General features: G+C 48.0%; 2 protein-coding genes and 1 long non-coding RNA gene across 4 annotated transcripts in view; 1 reads left to right on the top strand and 2 right to left on the bottom strand.

The window, feature by feature from the left end:
- KCNT1 (potassium sodium-activated channel subfamily T member 1) overlaps positions 1 to 21,202 on the bottom strand; it is a 212,913-nt gene that overhangs the window by 72,672 nt on the left and 119,039 nt on the right. The gene's annotated exons all lie outside the window — the stretch shown is intronic.
- Positions 1,761 to 19,475, top strand: UBAC1 (UBA domain containing 1). Of its 2 annotated transcripts, none has more exons than XM_068211024.1 (10): positions 1,761 to 2,141; positions 5,869 to 5,989; positions 6,217 to 6,290; positions 7,002 to 7,109; positions 7,674 to 7,776; positions 8,425 to 8,533; positions 9,718 to 9,949; positions 11,157 to 11,243; positions 11,941 to 12,079; positions 14,106 to 19,475. In XM_068211024.1, exons 1-10 carry the CDS (start codon positions 2,004 to 2,006, stop codon positions 14,219 to 14,221), a joined length of 1,227 nt encoding a protein of 408 aa, XP_068067125.1. In that variant the 5' UTR covers positions 1,761 to 2,003; the 3' UTR covers positions 14,222 to 19,475. The 2 variants fall into 2 exon arrangements, with proteins under 2 accessions (XP_068067125.1, XP_068067124.1); XM_068211023.1 differs by having other exon boundaries at positions 1,766 to 2,141; positions 7,659 to 7,776.
- On the bottom strand, positions 7,188 to 10,787 carry LOC137486079 (uncharacterized). Its single transcript, XR_011005570.1, has 2 exons — positions 10,532 to 10,787; positions 7,188 to 10,416 (listed from the first exon to the last, which is right to left on the bottom strand). It is a non-coding gene; the product is annotated as an uncharacterized lncRNA (long non-coding RNA).

Here is a 21,202-nt window from a genome sequence, read left to right as displayed (position 1 = left end):
GTGGCACAAGGGGACAGGTGTGGCACAATGGGGACAGGTGTGGCACAAGGGGACAGGTGTGGCACAAGGGGGACAGGTGTGGCACAAGGGGACAGATGTGGCAAAGGAGGACAGATGTGGCACAAGGAGACAGATGTGGCAAAGGAGGACAGGTGTGGCACAAGGAGACAGATGTGGCACAAGGAGACAGGTGTGGCACAAGGGGACAGGTGTGGCACAAGGGGACAGATGTGGCACAGGGGGACAGATGTGGCACAAGGAGACAGGTGTGGCACAAGGGGACAGATGTGGCACAAGGGGGACAGGTGTGGCACAAGGGGACAGGTGTGGCACAAGGGGACAGATGTGGCACAAGGGGACAGATGTGGCACAGGGGGACAGGTGTGGCACAAGGGGACAGATGTGGCACAAGGGGACAGGCGTGGCACAAGGGGACAGGTGTGGCACAAGGGGACAGATGTGGCACAGGAGGACAGGTGTGGCACAAGGAGACAGGTGTGGCACAAGGGGACAGGTGTGGCACAAGGGGACAGATGTGGCACAAGGGGACAGATGTGGCACAGGGGGACAGGTGTGGCACAAGGGGACAGATGTGGCACAAGGGGACAGATGTGGCACAATGGGGACAGATGTGGCACAAGGAGACAGGTGTGGCACAATGGGGACAGATGTGGCACAAGGGGACAGGCGTGGCACAAGGGGACAGATGTGGCACAAGGAGACAGATGTGGCACAGGGGGACAGGTGTGGCACAGGGGGACAGGTGTGGCACAGGGGGACAGATGTGGCACAAGGGGACAGATGTGGCACAAGGAGACAGATGTGGCACAAGGAGACAGGTGTGGCACAATGGGGACAGATGTGGCACAAGGGGACAGATGTGGCACAAGGGGACAGATGTGTTCTGGGGCTGTCCGAGCCCCAAAATGCCTCCGCCAGAAACCCACCCTCTCAACCCCTGCAGCTGGAAAGCAGGAGAGCCACTTCTGGAGCGAATTTATGGATTTCATTGAAATAAACAGGTACTTTAAACAAAGTGAACGCTTTGCTCTCCAACTCTTGCTAAACCCGAACCCAAATGATGGGCGCAGCTCGGGCACGAGCCGTAGGGAATAACACGGGTCTAATCACACTTTAACATTAAAGTCGAAAACTTCGATATTAAGGTTTTAATAGTAAAATACAAAAAGAAGTCACTGCCGCTGCCCGGGAGCTGGACCCCACGGAGAAGGACGGGAGCGGGCCGGGAACCGGCGGCCCGCGGGCCCCCTCTAACGGCCCGCCGGGGAACGCCCGCTGCCCCCGGCCGCTCCGTCCCGCCCCGCTCGGGACAGCAGCATCGCCCCGGTGCCTCCCGGTGTCCCCGGAGTGTCCGCGACCCCTCAGCCCTGCCCGGGCCGCCGCGGGGACCCCCGAGAGCCCCGCGGGACGGAACTACAACTCCCGGCGTGCACCGGGCAGCGCCGCAGTCCCGGCGCGCCCCGGGAGGTGGGGAGAAACCGCGATCCCACAATGCATCGGGACAGCACCCTGTTGACTGCGGCGCGGAGGGGCCGTCGATAAACGGTCTTAAACGTCATTAAACGTCCTTCAGTGTCATTAATCGTTTATTGAAGATTTATGAAAGGTTTATGAGAGATTGAAAGCCTCAGGGGCGTGAAGGGGAGGGAGGGTTCTACGCCTTCACTTCCGGAGAAGCCCACCTGGGTAGAACTACAGCTCCCAGCATGCCCCCGCGCTGCACAGCGTTTCCGCTTCCGGCCGCGGCGGGAGCGCCGCCGTGTCCCCGGAGGGACGGCGGGGCCCGGGCGGTGACACCGGCGGTGACACGGGGCAGGGCCGGGCCGGGCACAGCCACCGCCGCGCTCCCCGCGCCGCCCGGGCCGGGCCGCCGCTCCCCCGGGCCGGGCGGGGTCACCTTCATGGGCGGGCGGGAGCGCACGGCGCTGCCCGGGGCCTGCTGAGGCGGCGGCGGCGGCGGCGAAGCGGCGGGAGCGGGAGCGATGTTCGTGCAGGAGGAGAAGATCTTTGCGGGGAAGGTGCTGAGGCTCCATGTGTGCACCATGGAGGGCGCCGAGTGGCTGGAGGAGGTGCCCGAGGACACCACGGTGGAGAAGCTCAAGGAGCGGTGCCTGAAGCACGTAAGGAGCGGGGGTCGGGACCGGGCTGAGGCGCCGGGAGCGCCCGGAGCTCTGCGGGGCTGGGGCTGCACATCATCGGGGGACGAGCGGGGTTAACAGTCCGGGGAAAAGGAAAACTGTCCCGTGAGGAAAACTGATTTTTTCCAACGCCCTGTAAACGGCTTTAAAGAGAGGGGGGGAAATCAGCTGAGGTGAGCAGGTGGCTTTGTGTCCTGGTTTGCTGTGTCTGCTTTCCCCCACGAATTGCCTGAAACTGTTCCATGTGGAAATAAAACCGCCTTTTGGAGAGTTTCGTGTGTTGGCAGAGGAGGATTTGGGCAGAGATCGCTTGGGAATGCTTGGTCCCAGAGTTTGGGGTGCGTTTTGCAGCGGTGTCAGAGGTGCCCGTGCTGTGTGAGTTCGACTCCAGCCTGGTTTCTTTCTGTGTCTGAACAAAGAAGGAAGGTGGGAACCGAGGAGGACAAATTGCCTGTTTTGTTAAAATGCGAGTGCAGCTTCCCCCTGGAACAGCTGGGGGTTTTATGGGGGAGATCAAAGCTCTTCTGACGCTCTCCCCGTGCTTTAAACAGGGAGATCTCGATGGGGGCGGCCACAGGGTCACGGCGAGGAAGGGAGAGCTGCCCGGGGGGCACAGGCAGGGCACAGGCAGGGCTGTGCTCCCCGAGCCCCTGGGCTGAGCTGGAAGCTCAGTGGGTTTGCTGTCCTGACTGACAGCAGCAGCGTGTGCCGTGGTGAGCCATGGCCAGGAGCCCGGGGCCAGCACAGCCTGGCCTGGCAGCTGCACTGCTGACCTGCTGCCTTTCTTCCTGAGGGACGTGGAACCCTGGAGCTGGCGAGAGCTGGAGCCTCAGCCCCTCCCTCTGGGAGCACAATTCACTGAATCCCATTTAATGGTCGGGGGTTTGCCTTTAGAGTGTTGCAAAGATTTTTTTTTTTTTTTTTTTTTTGCATAAAACCTGTGCAATAGGAGAAAATCCTGTAATTTGTAACCACTTAACTCCTGTTTGAAGGGGTAGAAGTTTTATTTCCTGGTGCCAAGGACCCTTCCAGTACCTGAAGGAAATAGGGAGAGAGGGATGGAGTTTTACAGGACCAGGAGGAATGGCCTCACACTGCCAGAGAGCAGGTTTAGGCACAATTTGATAACTCAGGGTGATATTTGATTTCAGTCTCTGCTGCTTTGTGCAAAAATCCATCCTGGGGTGGATTTCCATAACCATAATGGGTAATAAATAGTTTTATGGAGGGGGAAAATAGACCTGGAGAAATCATGGCTCCTGCTCATGGACTGAATCTTGATAACACCTTGAGATAATTTCTGCAGCCACCTCTTCCAAGAGACTGATGATTGTGTTCCTGAATGTCTCTGAAATCTTTGAAATCTTTCAGGAAGCAGAGGGAGATGTTTGTAACAGGTTGCAGCTGGGGAAGTGGCCACTTTTCCCTCCATAACCTTCAAATGCTGGCTGATCTCTGAAGTGCCACTCTTGATGTCCCCATCTCCCCCAGATGTGATGTTTTGGGCTCTTTAGTTAGGCAGAGAAATAAACCTCTCCCACTGTTTTTTTTCCTTACCTGTAACATTTGTTTAAACCACCCAAAGGAGTTTCAGGGCTAATTTCAAATGTTTCTGTTATTAAAAGCAAGGGAAAAAAAAAAAAGCTTTTCTGAATTTTAAAACAAACAAAGCCTTGTGGTTACCAGGATTCCAAGCTTTGCAAGAGGTGTTTGGCATCACCAGGGCTTAGGATTTCAGCAGTTGCTCGGGCACCTGTGACAAATGTTTGTCCCCTGCCAGGCAGAGTAGCCTGCTGGGAACTCCAAAATTAAAAAGCAAAGGTGAGAATGAGTAAAGGCACTGCTGGCCAGGTGTTTTTTTTTTCTATTTCCAGGGCATTTAAAATGTGAAGATAAGCCAAGTGTTCCACTCAGCAGCCTCTTTGGTGTCTCTAGTGCCCATATCTGCTCTGTTATTCTCTGCAGTTTTTATTAAAGTGGTTGGAAGAACAGGAAATAAGAATTGGTGGCCACAGAACTTTGATTTTTTTTTTGCTTAAATTTTTACCTGATTAGTTTTGTGATTAATTACTGCCCACATTTATTATGTGATTGTCCCCACATACTTTTTTATATGTGCTGGGGGAAATGGAAGTAGGTCTGTGTGTCCACCCCAAAAACACCTCCCAGCTGCCCTTTTCAGCTCCTCTTACCTCAGGATCTGTACCAGGAATATTCTGAGCTGGTTTGCAGAGATGTTCCACTGATGTCCCCAGGCATTTTGGGCACCTTATCAGATCCATTACAGGAGGTGCTCCCAGCTGCTAATGTGTTCTTTGGCCTTGGTTCAGCACTTCGTGGGCTGGAGGCTCCCTGAGAAGCTCCTGTCAGACAAAGCAGGACTCAGATATTCTCACCTCAGTCTCACTGAGGAATCAGAACCGAAGCCAGGTTCGGGTGAGAATCTGTGGAATCTGTGCTGGGAACAGGAGTGTTTTGTTGGACAAACAGCAGGGAGCTGAGTTTTCCATCAGTTGCAGGCAGCAGGAAAGGTGGTGATGGAGTTGAAAGGCTCCTTTGCAGGAGGCTGGTGATGAACAGCGCTAAATGCTCCACCAAAATTAGGATTTTCAGTGGGATTGCTGGGAATGGCTCTGCTGCACAAAAGGGGATCACTCTCTTTCTGCAGACATGGTGGAAGTGGCTTGGTAGGAACATTTGGAAGTGTCATTAAAAGCTGTTTGCTGTGGGCAGAGCAGGCAAGGTCAGTGTGAAGTGTCCTGTTTTGTGGTGAGAGCAGCAGCAGCAATTTCAGGTTGTTATTTCTAATTTTTGCCTTTCTGGAATTGCAAGCACTTTGCTCTCTTTTTTGCACTCAAACAAATTGGAAGCCTCTAGACGCAGTGATGGAATAATGTTCCTGAAATCTTTCACTGTGCATCTGGAGCCACTCTGGTGTGAGGAGGAGGCAGCTGAAGGCCTGTGTGAGCACTCTGTTCTTAAGATTTGAACTGATTTCCTGGTGAATTAATTGACATGCAATTTAGAATTGCAGTAAGGGAGTGAGCACAAAAAAGAATCCATTGTATTCTGATTATTTATGGTAGGGAGGAAGAGCTGTGAATGGAACTTTGGTTCAGCCCTTTCAGCAGGAGCCCAGGTTAGGGCTCTAGCAGCCAAATCTCTTGATTTCAGCTTGAAACAAGGTACAGGAACTGCCCAGTTTAAGGTCAGAGAAACCAAAATCACTGCTGGCACTGCCCTGTTTACTCAGAGAGTAAATAATAATTATGAGGTGAAGCAGGGAGTCTGTCCTGTTTGGACACTCCAAATGAGGACATGCATCATTCCAGCCTTCCCTTCTGTAAAACACTGCTGCTCTTGGTAGATCTGCATTTTTACTTTGTGGAACCAGTTTCTGAGGGACCTCAGTGATCAGAATTAATGTAGCAGTGGGTCCTGGAGCATCCTTGCTTTGCTCCAAATCTCCAGCACTTCCAGAGTTTCGTGTGAGAGAGATGTCCTGAGAAAGCACAAATCCACCCACACAGGCACAAATCAAACCTCATTTTCTTTAATAAAATGCTTTATGTGCACTGGCCTCTGGCTTAAGCTCTTGAGAAGCCAGGAAATGATGCAGAGTTTGTGAGTGGAGAATCCTGAGTGCCAGATGGTTCACAAGGAGCCTCATTTCTGTCCTCTGATCTGCAGTATTTATTGTCTCCTGCAGTGTCTTCCTGGGAGCTTGGAGGATCCCAAAACTGTGACACATCATAAGCTGATCCATGCTACTTCTGAGAAGGTGCTGACAGACACGAAAACAGTGTTGGAGGAGAACATTCAGGACAGAGGTGAGATTGTCTGGGTTTGAATTTTATCAGTCTGGAAGGAGGAGCTTGGGTTTCAGCTGGCAAATTCCAAACGTTTTTAAGATTTTCTCTCTGCTCTGACATAGGAAGCTAAATAAATGGAACTAATACAACATTCTTCTCCAGGAGCAGTTGAATTTGAGGGGTATCTTGCAGAGCTGCTCTCTCAGACCCTCTAACCTGTGGCAGTGTCCTTCCCTCTCTCACAGATGTGTTGCTGCTGGTCAAGAAGCGCGCGCCGACGCTGCTCCCCAAGATGTCAGATGTGGTTGCAGAGGAGAAAGTGAGTCTGGAACACTTTAACTACTTTATTGCTGATGTGTGAAAGGGTTTCTGTGATGGACTCTCCTTGCAGAGGCAGATGCTGCCAGTTAAATTCTACAGGAACTGCTTCTTATTTCTTCCAAACTTAGAGGAAGCTGATGTTGCATTTTTAACTGTCATTCTGAGAACATATGCCTTAAAATAAGACACACAGATACACTCTGTTAAAGTGTTACAGATTTGATCTTTGAACAAATGTCTAATAGCTAAAATACAGTTCAGCAAGTGCCTCAGTTTGTTAGAAAACCCAAAGAAATATGTTGGCTTGCTGTCAAGTTGTCTTCTCCTTTATCTCTGTGTGGCTTGTCACCATCTAACCAGCCTCTGGAGCTGGAATGTTGCCCTTTGCTGTTTTATTTTGTTTTATTGGAATTATTCCTGAGGGTCAGGATGGTGTTGATGTATCACATAAACTCAGAGGCCTCCAAGTTCTGTGAGATACATCACTGTCCCTCTTTGTGCTGGAATTTCCCTGCATGTTTAGGTGTAAGGACTGAGAGTGGGGCAGCCCAACAGGCCCAGCTGAGCTCTGCAATTGCAGGATGACACTGGCGCTGTTAATCCATGGCATTACAAGTGACAGAGCACTGCTTGGTGTCTTGGGAGGAACATGAAACTCTGTGCTGTGGCTAATGGGTTATGAAACCTTCTCCTGTTCCTTTCCCTGCAGAGGAAGCAGGAGCAGAAGGCTCCTGACAAGGATGCCATCCTCAAAGCCACTGCCAACCTGCCCGCCCGCAGCGTGGACCGCAGCGTGAGCCACCACAACATGAGGGATGTAAGTACTGCATCTGTTTGAACTCACACACCCATAGCCAAACAGGCTGGATTCTATTTATTTATTAATTTTTTTAAAAATATAGTTCTCTTTTTTCTATTAGAGAAACTTGGATGTCTGTAATGTGTATTAAATAGCTTAAGGTTTGGACACATGGTAATAAAATACCGTCCTAAATTATGATTTAAAACATTTTGTTTGTGCTTGGAAAAAGCCTCAGAGCATATTCAAGATCTGGAAAATGTGAAGTTATGGGGTTTTATTTCTTGAGTCTTAAATAATTCAGGGGTTTCCTGTGGTTTATTTCCCTTCCTTGACCACTGCCCATGGGGTGTGGTAGAAATAAAAGGACCTTTCTGCCCAGGAGCTTTTGCTTCCATGTAACACTTCACAGGAAGGTCCCAGACCTCCTGAGAGACTAAACAATGAAAATAAAGCCCTAATAAAGCAACTTTGTGTACCGAGGGCCAGGCTGCTGCTGTGTTACTAACAACAGATACATTAAGATTCACTGATGGCTGGTAACTTCCTGTCTAAATGCTTTGACAGTTTCCTTTCTTGCAGTTCCAGACAGAGCTCCGGAAGATTTTAGTGTCTCTCATAGAAGTGGCACAGAAATTGCTAGCACTGAACCCTGATGCAGTGGAACTGTTTAAGAAGGCAAATGGTATGAACATATCTTTATAGAGTTGTTGGTTCAATACTGGGAATTTGTTTTTGGAACATAGGAATGGGCTCAAAGGGAAGTTCAAACACTGATGTGGCAGCAAAGCTGCTGAAAACTTTGTGACAGAAGTTTCACCTTGTGGATAAAAATCATGGATATAAAAAGTCCCTTTGGGATGGGTGAGAAGTTCCATTTAAAAATTGTTAGTGGGGATGGTAAAGAACAGTTGAAAATTCACAAGGATGTAGTGAAATGAGGAGAAATGTTGATGGGGTTGGCAGGAAATGCTCATCCTTGAGATCTGCTACAGCCAGATCCAACTTAATTTCTAGAGAAATGCTTAATAGATCCTCAGTGAGTCTCATGTATTTAATTGTGTGGAAATCCCATGGTCATGTGGGAGTTAGTGGCCTTTTGTTTGAGATCTTGAACACATCTGGACAAAGTCTTTGTCCTGGAAGAATCAATCTGAGCCGGAGCGAGCTGAGTGCAGCGAATTACATGATGAGGTGGCAAACTGGGGGCAGAAACAAAAGAAGGGATGGGAGAGAGAATGGGGCTTGAACTTAACACATGCCTTTCCATTGACACGGGGGTTTATGTGAGGCTGGAATGAATCTGAGCTCTGTTTTGTTTGTGTGTGTGCAGCCATGCTGGATGAGGATGAGGAGGACAGGGTGGACGAGATCGCGCTGCGCCAGCTCACCGAGATGGGCTTCCCGGAGAGCAGAGCTGTCAAAGCCCTCCGCCTGAACCAGTGAGTGTGCAGCTCTGCCTGGCACTTTAACACAGGTCTATTTTAACACACATTTGCATCTTTTTTGTCTCCTTATATGGGTCACCTCAGTGGAGGTTGGAGAAGGCCTTAACTCCAAGAAGTGCTGCCTCAGGCACAGCGCAGGTGGCGCAGGAAGGGGGATCAGGGCTGGATGTGCTCTGCAAGGTCTGTGGGTCACAGGGCTGCCAGGCTGGCACTGTTTCCAAGTATCATACTCACATTTTCTTTAGCTTTCAAAGTCAGATTTTACAGAGGAAAGGGCAAACTTAGCCCATCCACACTGGCCTTTCAGCTGTAGAAATATGCTTTGTGCTGATCTTAAAAAAGTCCAAGAATATTGTGAAGTCCAGAGAGCAACTGCAGTAAAATAGGAGGTTATGTAGCTCTTCTCTTGCCCCAAGAACAGCCAGCTGTACTGCTCACTCCTCAGAGGGGTTTGTTAGGCCATTCTTGAAAAATTTTGGTGATAGAGTCCACAACATATTCCAATCACACTTTTCCAGTATCTCAGGAAGACTTTCTCCCCTGCTGTCCTGCAGCTTTCATGTTGTAACAGAAAAGCCAAATAGACAAAGACTTTCCCTTCCATGAATGTGCAATAATTCCTGTGTGTCAAATGGAATGACACATTCCTTGCACTATTGTTATCTTGGCTTTTTCCTTTCTACCTGATGGGGAGAGGTGTTTGGGAGCTCTGAGGATCCCCTAGCTGGAGCAGTAACACTGCACAGCAAGTGATGGTGTCACACCATGGTGTTCTACTCCCTCTTCCTGAGGAACAGAGCCCTTGGCACCTGAGATGTGGCTCCAGTGCTAATTTGGAATGTGCTTTGTTGGCAGTTCTGTCCACAGCTGCATACAGCCAGTTCTTTGGGAAACAAAGCAGATGCTGCAGAGAGTGAGGCGACTCCCGGAGAAGTGCCTTTCAAAATCTGGGTTGCAGGTCCAAGCTGGACTTGGAGCCTCTCTTTTCCTGAATTCAGAGACAATTGTGGATGCCCAGAGAACTGAGGTGTTCTGAGATTTGCTCCAAAACTTCCTTTATGAGTTTTCAGGTCCTAATGAACCTGCAGGTGCATCCAGCATGGGAGTAAATGGATGCACGTGGAGCGTGGCTGTCACATCCAGAGCGTTCCTCAGCGCTGTTCCCGTGTGTTTTGCAGCATGTCCGTGACCCAGGCCATGGAGTGGTTGATAGAACACGCTGATGACCCTTCTGTGGATGCTCCTCTGCCAGGTTCTGCTCCTGCAGAAGCCCCAGCTGAAGGTGCTGCCTCCTCTGCTGAGGCAGCTGCGGGTCCCAGCTCGGAGGAGGGCGGGGAGGAGGCCAAGGATGAGCTGACGGAAATCTTCAAGAAGATCCGGAGGAAAAGAGAGTTTCGTCCAGACCCACGGGTGGGTGCTGCTTATCCCCTGTGGGACTTGTGGGATTGGGAGGGATTTCATGGGCACCATAAAATCCAAATGTTTAGTTCATAAATGAAATGGGCCCTCTGGGTAGATGGGTGTTGTGCTGGCTTGGCAGTACTTCCCTGGAGGTGTTCAGGGAGTGCTTAAATTCAGGGATTTTACCTCAGGAATGCATTACTGTCTGGGATAGCAGGATCTACATGAAAGGCATAGTTACTTCTGCACCTGGAAACTCTCTGAGGGGATTGACATGAGCTCCAGAGCCCTGGCATTGCTGTTTTCACTTCAGCCTGGGAAGGAAGAGTGGCAGGACAGGAGTAGATCTTTGGCTGTAGAAAAGGCTGGATGGGGTTCAGGAAACCCTGGGGTAGTGCAAAGTGTCCCTGCTCCTGGCAGGGAGTCAAGGCTGGATGATCTCTAAGGTCCCTTCCAACCCAAACCATTCCATGATTCTGTGGAAGGGACAGAAGAACATTATTGTTTTAGGGAACAAGGCAAAGTACCACCAGCAGGTTGAAGTCTTGCAGCAAGGACAGAAGTTTCCCTTTCTTCAGAACACAGCATTACCTGCAGTGGGAATGTGTTGTTCTCCCACTGGGAACACATCAGGAGGGGCTCTGTGACATCTGGCACCTTGGGTTTACAGCTGGCTGCTCTGACATTCGGGTTAAGAGCTGCAAATGTGTTTGATGGCCTGGGTGCAATTTCTAAACAATGAAACCTTCTGGTACCATTGTCTGGGTATGTTTGTCTGAACACATCACACTCACCAGCAGTATGATAATCTGGGAAGTGAAATTAAATGGGCTGAATAGAACCACAAATGCACATCAAGGCTGATCTGTCAGTGAGATGTGAACAAGAGCTTTGTGACAGGAGAGGAGTTCCAAAATGAGGAGTTTTTCCTCATTTTCCTTCTCTTTTCTACCCCAGGTATACTTGCTCTTTGCCTTGCATTCAGCTTCCAGTGTTGAGGGTAGGAACTACCTTCACTCCTAAGATTTTTTTTGTTCTTCCATAATAAAGACACTTTTGATATAGAATATTTGAAAACTTAGTTGATAAAATTACTGAGTACTCTGCATGTGGAAATAATGAGGGGGTAAAGCTTTGCACAGAAGGTGAAGGGATATGATTGCTCTCATTTCTAATCTAAATGTAAGATTTGTTAAGCTCTGGGGTTCTGCTCTAGGCTGTCATTGCCCTGATGGAGATGGGATTTGATGAAAAGGAAGTGGTGGATGCACTCAGAGTGAACAACAACCAGCAAAATGCAGCTGTGAGTACAACATCCTTGCTGCTCCTTCCTGCTCCAAGGGTCTGTCCCACTGATGCTTCTCATCCTTGAACTGGATCATGTTTTGATCTGTCAGAAAGTCAGCTCCTACTGAAGATACAGGAGCACAAATTCTGTGCCTCCTTGAAATAGGATGCACAACTGGAATGACTGCAGAGGCTTTGGACTCCTCAGAGGAGCTCGGGGTCTGTGAGGCTGAGGCTGGGTTTTCAAAAAGCTTTTGAGAAACTCCCTCACCTCAGTCTGCAAAAGAGATTGTGCTGTCGTGAGAAAGGAGAAGGTATTCCCAAAAATAACTGGTTTAGGACAGGAATAAATGATCCAGGATAGATTCAAGCCATGCAGTGTGTAAATTACCATTTGGCAGCAATGCTTCCAGTTTCTGGAATAAGAAAACAGGAAGTTTTTCCAAGATTGATTAGTCCCCTGCTATATATTAAGGAAAATTTTGTGGACACAGCTGACAGCCAGGAAAGCCTCTCTTCAGTATCCAGTGCTGGCTACTGTTGGAGAGAGGATATTGGGTTGGATGGTACAAATGAACATGTGAAAAGAAATGTACAGCTCAGGCTTTAACTGGGAGAGGGAAAAGTATTTTTAAAATGCCACATTAGCAAAACTTTTGAGTAGAGACACTTTGGTTCTAATGAAATCTGATGTGCCTGCTGATTTCTTTCAGTGTGAGTGGCTGCTGGGAGACAGAAAACCTTCTCCAGAGGACTTAGATAAGGGCATTGACACCAACAGCCCTCTCTTCCAAGCCATCTTAGAAAACCCAGTGGTACAATTAGGGCTCACCAACCCTAAAACTCTACTAGGTAAGTCCTATGTGGGCTCCTGCTGGATTTGCCAGGAAATCCAAGCAGAGATGATGATGACAGCCCTCTTTGGGGGATAGGGCAGCTCTGGAGCCTGTTCCTCACTTGCATGAGCTCTGCTGTGTGTTTGCTTCATCCTGAACCCAGAGCAGGCCTTGGGGCTGTCCCAGAAATGGTTGTAATTCCCCAGGATTACACTTGCTGAACTCAGAACTTTAATAGCTGCTGGCTGCAATGCTTTTGTGGATTTAGGAGACCTTTTGTGTGCTCCCTTTGGCCACGAGGGGAAAAATCAGGAATGTCTGTCTAGAGCTCTGATTATTTCACAGAAAAAACAAGGCTGTCTCCAGCTGTGCAGCTCCCTGTGTGTGAGGCCTGATCACTGAGACAGAAGGGAACTTGTGGAAAAATATCCCAAACAAGAAGGTTGAGCTAAGGCTTTGCCTATCAAAATGGGGATAAAATGGGAAAACACCCTTCCCCTTGGTAGAGTCTGTATGCTCTGTGGTAAAGTCTGTGTGCTCAGGGTCAGAAAGGCTGTAGGCACAGTGTGTGCCCAGCTGAGGAGCCTGACAGAGCCTCAAATCCCTGAGGAATTGCTTTTTTGACAGCACAGAACAATGACTGGCTCTGCCATGTAGATATAAAAAGTTTTGTATTTGATCTTTAGCTTCAAAACTTATTTGAAGCAGTGCTTTTAAATAAAGGCTGTGTGCACAGCTCATTCAAGAGAGCCTTTAAAAATACTACTTTAAATGTAATCAGGAAAGTTTGCAAGCCTTTAAATAATTCAAGAGCAGAACCTTCCCACTCTTGATTTCTGAACAAATGGCCTCTTCATTTCCAACAGGGGTTCCACACTGCAGCTCAGAATATAAATAGAAAATGAAATGCCATTATAGGAGCTCGTGGAGCTTGGATGAATATCAGAGAATGTATTCCTAATGATACATCTGCAAATTGCTTATGTCACAGGTTTTAATAATGAGGGTTTGCATTTAATGAGTTCCTTACAGAATATCGATAATCTTTAGTTTTAAGCTTGTGAGTCTGTGTAAAAGAAAATAGTTCAAGTGCTGAAAGGGGAGATCTAGATTTTATTTTGGGCTTTCCTGGAGGCAAGTTGCATGACCTTGAGCAAGGTATTAGTGAGGAGCCTTTCAGAGGTGCTGGGCACTTCCAGCTCCCACTAATGGCACTTGAGCTTTGTGCACTGACACTCCTGGGAAAATTAACCCTGACCTTGGGCCAGGCTCTTACAACACTGACATTTTGGTGACTGTGCAGCTGCTTTTTTTGTCCCATTCTGTGATGACTGGCTCCACATGTCCAGGAGCCCAGCTCAGTGGCTGTCAAAGGGCTTAAATCAGTGTCTGGCCCATTCCTCTGCCAGATTGGCAGCTCAGCTCTTGCAGTGGCTGTCTGGTTCCTTCAGCGTGAGTAGAAGAGTCAAAACTAGAAACAGGACAAGAAAACAACAGAAAGGCAAACACACAGCAAAGCTTATTGTAAAGACAGATTATTAAATATTTGGGCCACTTAGCACAGGGAACAGGCAAGGGATGACTGTGCTTTCCATGAACTATCTTGCTTAAGTACCAGGGAGGAAAAAGATACTGGGGCAAGAAATCCAGGCTGGGATGTGGAAAAAGCTTTGGTCAGAGGAGTGGAGCTCCAGGAGATTGCTCAGGAAGGGACAAATTTCATGGCATGATCCTGGAGGCCTAGGCCTGGACACATTTGTTAAGGCTTTACCTTTTCAACCTCATGTCCTTGGGATTTTGTGGGCTGGCCTGTAATCCAGGCTGAGTATTTAATCACTGTCTGCAGTGAATTTAGTGCTGAGAAGGGAGGAAAGCACAAAGCCTGTAGCATCATCCCAGGCTGTGGACCCTTGGGAATGCACAGCGTGTATCCCCACCATTTCTGAGCACCGCCTTTGAGCTGTGGCTATTTCCCAGTGCCCTGCTGTTGAAACCTCCCAAACATTGAAGGACTAACTGTTGCAATCCCTGTTTCTTGGCAGCCTTCGAGGATATGCTTGAAAACCCCTTGAACAGCACTCAGTGGATGAACGATCCCGAAACGGGGCCGGTGATGTTACAGATCTCCCGAATCTTCCAGACACTGAATCGCACGTAGAGGGAACTGCCAGTGCACTGTGCCACTTCCCCCTGCCCCTCACTCCCCCTCCACCTCCACGGGAGGCTGCCTGGATGGCTGGGAAGGGGTGGAGGGAAGGGGGGAGATCCTGGCTGGAGGGGTCTCTCGCACGAGAGCTTTCGTAGTTACGGCCAACAGGAGTGAGTTGCCTTGTGGATTTAGTGTTAGTGGAAGAGGTTTGAGGATTTGTTTATGTTTTCAGGTATTAGGTTTAAAATAAAGTATATATATTACAAAAAAAAATAGGAAAAAGGTTTTGTGAAAACACTTAAGAATCTGATTGTTGGAAAGAAATATTGCTCGTTCAAAAGGCCTGTGACAGTTTTCTGGCCAGTTTTGCTCGGATCTGGCTGGTGTTTACAAAAGGTCACTGACCACTAGCATAGGATATTAATCATCTCCATACAGTATTAATTTATAGCTCTTATCAAATTGCAAAACTGCTTTTTACAAAAAAAAAAAAAAAATTGATTCTTAGGAAATGTTTTTTAAAAGCCCGAATCTTGGGAGAGCAAGCACATTTCTATCCAAGCTTGTTTATCTGGCATTCTAATTTAAGCAGAATCATTCAGAGATGGAATTCTAATAAATAGCATTACTTTTTCCTATTTATTTGCTGCATTAGTGTTGTTGCAGTCCCACTGGGGTTGTACTTGCAGGAGGTTCTCTGTCAGGTGCCATAAAGGTGCAGGATTTCTTTCACCACAGAATTCACCACATCAAGACTTGGATTCCCAAGTGGCTGCAATTCCTAAGCTCACTCTGCCATATCCCATTGCAAGGAGGGATATGTTCACACAGTGCTTTTTTTTTCCCATTTTTATGTGCACAATTTTGGCAAGGGGCTTTTGGGGGTTTTATTCTGTTTACAAAAGAAAAAAAAAAAGCAGCTGAATTGCATGCGGAGGTTGCTGGTGGTCTGTAAAGCAGCAGAACCACACAGGTTTTTATCTTGTTTAAGGTATTTAAAGCACGCTTGAAATTGCTATCTTTGAGTTAGAAGTGGGTTTTTCTTTATACTTATTTTTACCATGGTCATACCAAGAATGTCAGGCTGGGTCTTTCCTAATTTGCCAGAAGACTGACTTGAGATTTCAGAGAGGAATTCTGAGCTATTAAGAACAGAACTCACTGTGAATATCCAGCTGGTGTTTATGACTGGGCTCTGCAGGTGTTACTTTTTTAGCAGTCTGCTAAAAAAAGGGGTTTATTTTTCAACTTAGTGAAACGTGATTGACATCTGTCATCATCCCTGCCATGCCTTGTGCTTCACAGCCCTGCAGGAGAGGCAGAAGAGGCAAATCTTGCAGGAAAACCAGGTGGAGACCCTGTGCTTGAACAGCACAAAGGTGTCCTGTCAGACAGGGAGATCCTGGGCAGCTCTGCAAGTCACCTCTGAGGTGTGGGAGGGATTTATGTGCAGTTGGGGTTTTCTTAAACAAAAATGCAGCAAGATGCAACCCGAAACCCTACAACAAGTTTTGGCCTGAACTTGGCATCTGCTCTGTGCTGTTATGCAGCTGAGGCACTTAAGTTGCCAATTTCTCATAATTAATATGAAGGGTGGGGAAATCAAAACAGCCTGAGATTTTATCTTGTCTTACTATCCCAGGATTCTTTTTTTTTTTTTTTTAATTTTGTAATTTCATATTAAGCTTGACAGTTGATGACTGCTGAAATATTTACTTCTACATTTAGAAATTCCAAGCTTTATAGAGATGTTTCTTCTGTTCAAATTGGACAGTAAAACCATTTTTGTGGGCTCTTGCTAAGAATAGACTGACAACACGGCATGAAATTATAACCTTGTCCTGCACCCCAGTGAGCTCAGCGCAGCTACTCATGAGTAGCTGTGACTGAATATTGTGGTCTTATGAAAGGTTTTGATTATTTAATCCATTTTTTTTTGCATACTCCTGAAGCTTTTTGCCTGTAACAATACCAGAAGACTCTTGACTTGAAGCTCTTAAATGTTAGAGAGAAATGTCCTTCTCTACAGTCAGGATTGTGGTTAATATTCCTTCTAATGAGTGTTTTTAGAAGGCAGAGTTGGAAAAAACTACCCTGTAGTTTGATGGGAGGTTTATTGGCTCCTGAATGGATAAGGAGAGGTTCAGACTTAGCAAACAGATCTTTTGGTGCAGTTGTGGCTCTTGAAGAATGTAGAATTCCCAGCTTGGGAAATGCTGGGTTGGATTTCAGGAGTCCATGGTTGGACTGTGGAGCTCAGAGGGATAAAAGTGCTCAGAGCTGCCTCCCTTGGAATGGCAGCACCCCTCAGTGCCACTGAGCTGGTTATAAAGTGTGGGGAAAAGCATCAGTAAAACAGATTATCCTATGTGATAGAAGGTGAGAATGCCCAGGTTCAGCAGCAGCAGCTGGGAGACCATAGGGATAAAGGAATTCTGTATTTTAGGGTGCTTGGGAGGCTTGAGAAAATGTGGTTATTTCTGGATTTTGTTATTCCAGAGCTCAACACTTCCACAGCTGAGGTGTTGCTTGGGATGGCTTTAACAGAGCCCTGCTTGGCTTGTGAGAACTGAAGTTTACAGTGGCCAAAAGCTGAAGGAGACCACAATTTAGGAGGTGTGGTGTTTGCAGCAAGGCACGGGAGTTGATTTAAACCCAGCAAAAACTCCCCTGAGGCTGAAGGAATTGATGAAGACATCAGTGGTGCTGGGGTGTGAATTACACCAGGGGCTGTGTCCCATCACCCCAGGGCTGGGATTGCTGCTTCATCCCAGAAAATGCAGAGGGGAGTTGAGTCCACTGTGGCACAGATTGGCCCAGTTTTTAGAAAACCTGCAGAAGCTGAGGTGTCACCGCTCTGGAGCTGGAACGTGCAGCCGTGGGGCACAAGGAATGTGTGTGGCTTTGCCTGGTGAGGAACTGTGCTGTCCTTGTGTGCAGGGCTGGGGGATCTGCTCTGAGGGCCAGTGAGAGATCCCTGAACACACAGGAAAGATTTTTGTTAGATAAAACCAGCAGGTTTTGTGAGGAGGAACTGCTCCCAGCAGTGAGGATTTACAGGCTCGGGTCCTGTGCTTGCACCTCGGGTGTTCAAGTAGAAACTAGCACAGACATGTCAGAGTTAATTTTCTCTTAACATGGTCAAGGGAGTATTTGGAAGCCTGTGAGATGGAGCAGGAAAGGGATGGGGTGGTGGGTGACTAATAGTGTGATTCTTACAGTTCCTGCTCTGTGCCCCATTGGTAGCCAGACAATCTTTTACCTTTTGATGTTGCAGGCCTCTTGCAAGTAGCCAGCTATTTATTGAAATATATCTCACTTATAATTGTGTCATCAAAACACTGATATTTTTAATGGCAATGTACTATGTGGAAGTTTGTTCTCAGGGCTTCGTATTTATACTCTCTTTTTAGGGGGATGCATTTGAAGGGATGTATTTGGAAAATAGGCCAGTGGCTACTTTACAGCTTGGACCTTGATTGTTCTGACCTGCGAGCCCGAGCTAGTGTAACTCTCCTGCTGAACCTCTCTCCCTGGTCCAGCCCAAAGAGTCTGCCATTCCTCCTCTCCTGGTGGGCAGGGCCATGAGTCTTCCTTTAGGATTGCTGCATCCCTCCATGGGAATGGTCACATGGGATCACCCCGCTGGGCTTTGCACCATTTCAAGGACGTTTGTGTTCTCCATGCAGCTGCAAAATTGACTTGCACAGTTCCCAAAGCAGCCATCAGGGCACTCCTCCTCTGGGAAGGTGTGAGGTTCTCTCCTGCACCAGTCCCAAGGCCTCCAGCTCCTGGCTGCTTCTTGGCAGCTCCTGTCACAGACCTGACCCAAAGCTTGACCCCTCCTCCCTTTCTTTCCTCCTCTCCTGGAACCAAACTTGCATTTCAGAGGTTGATTTTCATATCCAAGCAACTCTTTAGTGGTTACTGAAATCCTTTTTAGTTAGGACTGTTACAATTACTTTTTTTAGGCGTTCACACCAAAACAAGCATCGCACCAAACGAATGTATAGCGACACTGTCAGCAAACATTGCCTGTGGAAGGGGCACGGGTTACTGTGAGCTCTGCTCCAGTGGCAGTTTTCCCAAAGGCTTGTGCACAGGATAGCCAGTGTTTCATCCAAAGGAACCATCCTGGTTTTCTACTTTTAATAATAAATACCATTTTTATTAACCAACAGAACAGCGGCGCTTCCAGCTGGTATTTCCATCCCACTGAGAGTCCTGGAGCTTTGGGGCTGGAGGTCCTGCCTGGATCCCCCTCTCTGGGACAGCTCCTTCTTGGAAGGATGTGTTCTGGCTGTGGCAGGGCAGTGGGGGCAATCCTCACCTCCCTGCACGGGGTGTTACGTCCACGTGAATGTTCTCATGGTGGTTCTTGCCTCCATCCCCACATCCAGTGTAGCAAAAGGGTTTTTTTAAGGACCTCTTGCCCTAGATTTGAAGATCTTCAATGCAGATCCTGTTCTCAGCATGTGAACTTCAATAAATGTAAATGCATTAAATTCTTACTGAATTTGGGTATAGTTTTATATCATGCTCTGGGGAGAGGGAGGAAATTGGATCACATTTTAAACGAAGCCCCACAAACCCAAGTGTCTCTGTTGCAGCAGGTAACAGAGGCCTGTAGAGATTTTTAATTTGCATATTTTTATCATGGCTTAATGAACTGTACACGAATGTGATTTGCTACCCAGCACTTCCCACGAGGCAGCACCAGTAAAATTACATTGCAAGGTACTGACTTCACATTTTCTCATTTCACCTGTGTATACAGCAATTAGGTACCGCGTAGAATAACTTTGATCTGGCTCTGATGCCGGTGTGTGGCATGCACAGCTCTTCCTAAGGTGTAACATTACTTTTCTGAAGCTTAAACTAGGGCAGACATCCCTGAGCCTGTGGAACTCGGGATTCATTCTGGCCAGGCTCGCGTGGGTCGCTGACCTCTCCCTGAGCAGGAAAACCAGCAGGATTTGCTCCCTGCAGAAATCCTCCAGGCCAAAAGCAAGGAATGCTGCTAATTTGTGATCATTTTAAGCAGTTGCTGTTCTGAAATACATTCCTGGAAGTCAGGGAGGTGTTGGCAAAGCCAGACCTGTTCCGCCTGGAATTGTTTTGTGTGGAGACGTGGAACCCACGGCTGGGGCTGGAATGAATGCTGAGGCTTTAAACCTGCTCACACATAACCCCAGACACTGATGTTGTATGTGCTGTACATTTATAATATATCTTCAAAATAAAGTTTTTTGATTTATTACAAGGTGTTCGGAGCCATCATTTGCAGGAGCAGCAAAGGTTTGTGGATCCGCGTTGTTCAGTGTTCCTTGTACCTGCAGGTTGCTGGAATTGTTCCTCAGAAAGTGGGGGATGAGAGCTGGTCATACAGAGTTTGTGCAGGAAATCCTGGCTCAGCAGCTGTTTCTGCACCTGGAAGGTATTTTTCTGTTTTTCAGGAAAAGTTGCACTTGGGGAGATTGATTGCAAGGGCTTTGTGAAACATGATCTGGTGATCCCCTGGGATGTTGCGATGCCACTGAGGATGGATTTATCCTGACAGTTGTTGACTGACAAATTGAAGTCTTTTCTTTCCCAACAAGGGAACCCTCATTAAGGAAAACAGCTCCAGCAAGCAGCAGCTGGTGGGATGCAGCAACTTGCACGTGACGTAACCAAAATTCCCATCTGGCTGTCGTGGTGCCAGCGCTGCTGTGGGAGATTGGGAAGCACTTCCAAGCCTTGGCCCCCTCTGTGGGTACCTTGGAGGCAGCTGATGGTGGTGTAAATGTGTGGATTTATTTCTGTAAAGGAGAGAGAATCTAAAGGAGAGTTCATTTGGGGTTTTTTAGCGGTTGGGTTGTTTAATTAATTAGCATTTTCTTCCATGTTCAGGGCAAGGAACCTGTCAGCAGCCTGTTTATTTAGCAGTTACAGCAACTGCTGAGGAGTTCAGAGTGATTTTCATTGTGACCCATGAGAGATGGAGGATTAGAGTGTGAGACATCAAAATGCTGCTTGCTCAGATCACGTTGGTAAATGTGGTGGTGTTAAGTGCAGGTGGTTGTGGTGTCAGGCCCTAACTCAGGTTTGCTGTAATGCACAGCACAGCAGCAGGACAATTCAAAGGTTTGGCTGTCCACTAATTTACAATTAAAACAAAAAAGAATTACCTTAAAGCAGCTTGGGATGTATCATTAGGTAATGACACTTGTGAACCTGAACTGGTACAGCAGGTCTGGACAGAAATCCACACCTTAAAAATGAAGAAGTGCTGCTGTGTGAGTGACAGGAGGGGCTGTAATTGGCGTGTGTTTGGCAGCTCCCGGTGCGCCCTCGGCGCAGGGACGTGTCCCGGGGTGCTCCAGCAGGGATGAGCAGCAGCTCCGGCCCAGGAGCCGCCTCCAGCAGGGCCCAAATCCATCCCAAAGGGCGGGGAAGGGAAGCACAGGTTGCACTTGGCTGTGCAGAAGCAGCTTGGTGTTGGCAAGGTGAGCCATTGCTGACAGCACAGCGGTGTGGCAAGAGTCGTTCCCAGCGCTCCGTGGGCGCTTTGCCAGTGCCATCCCAGGGCTGGGTTGGGTTTTCTCCTTCCCTGTGTTCACTGTCTCCCATGAATCCATGGTCATGGTCACACTGCCCCATAAAGGAGCAGAATATTGTACATTACCCATCAGCTCCTCTGGACCTCCTCCTGGAGAGGGTTCCAGCCACTGCCCAGAGAAGCTGTGGCTGCCTCATCCCTGGTTCAAGGCCAGGTTGGACTGGGCTTTGAACAGCCTGGTCTGGTGGCAGGGAGTGGAACAGGATGGTCTGTAAGGTCCCTTCCAATCCAAACCATTCTGTGACTGTGAAACAGATGGAAGCAGCAGATGCTTCCTCTGGGAGCTCCTGTGCCCCGAGAGCCCGGTGAGCTCAGACCAGGCTGCCGTCCCCTTGGTGACAATCCTGTCATGTGCTCTCTGCTTGATCATGCCTTTCTTTAGAATTGAT

The sequence above is a fragment of the Anomalospiza imberbis genome, chromosome 21 (assembly GCF_031753505.1).
Source record: "Anomalospiza imberbis isolate Cuckoo-Finch-1a 21T00152 chromosome 21, ASM3175350v1, whole genome shotgun sequence".
NCBI lineage: Eukaryota > Metazoa > Chordata > Aves > Passeriformes > Viduidae > Anomalospiza > Anomalospiza imberbis.
This window is presented reverse-complemented; position numbering and strand designations above follow the sequence as displayed.

Coding starts and splice junctions, on each gene's coding strand:
- UBAC1 (XM_068211023.1), top strand. CDS start 2,004: ATGTTCGTGCAGGAGGAGAAGATCTTTGCGGGGAAGGTGCTGAGGCTC. Junction 7,110..7,658: donor GCCACCACAACATGAGGGAT/GTAAGTACTGCA, acceptor ATGCTTTGACAG/TTTCCTTTCTTGCAGTTCCA. Junction 12,080..14,105: donor CAACCCTAAAACTCTACTAG/GTAAGTCCTATG, acceptor GTTTCTTGGCAG/CCTTCGAGGATATGCTTGAA.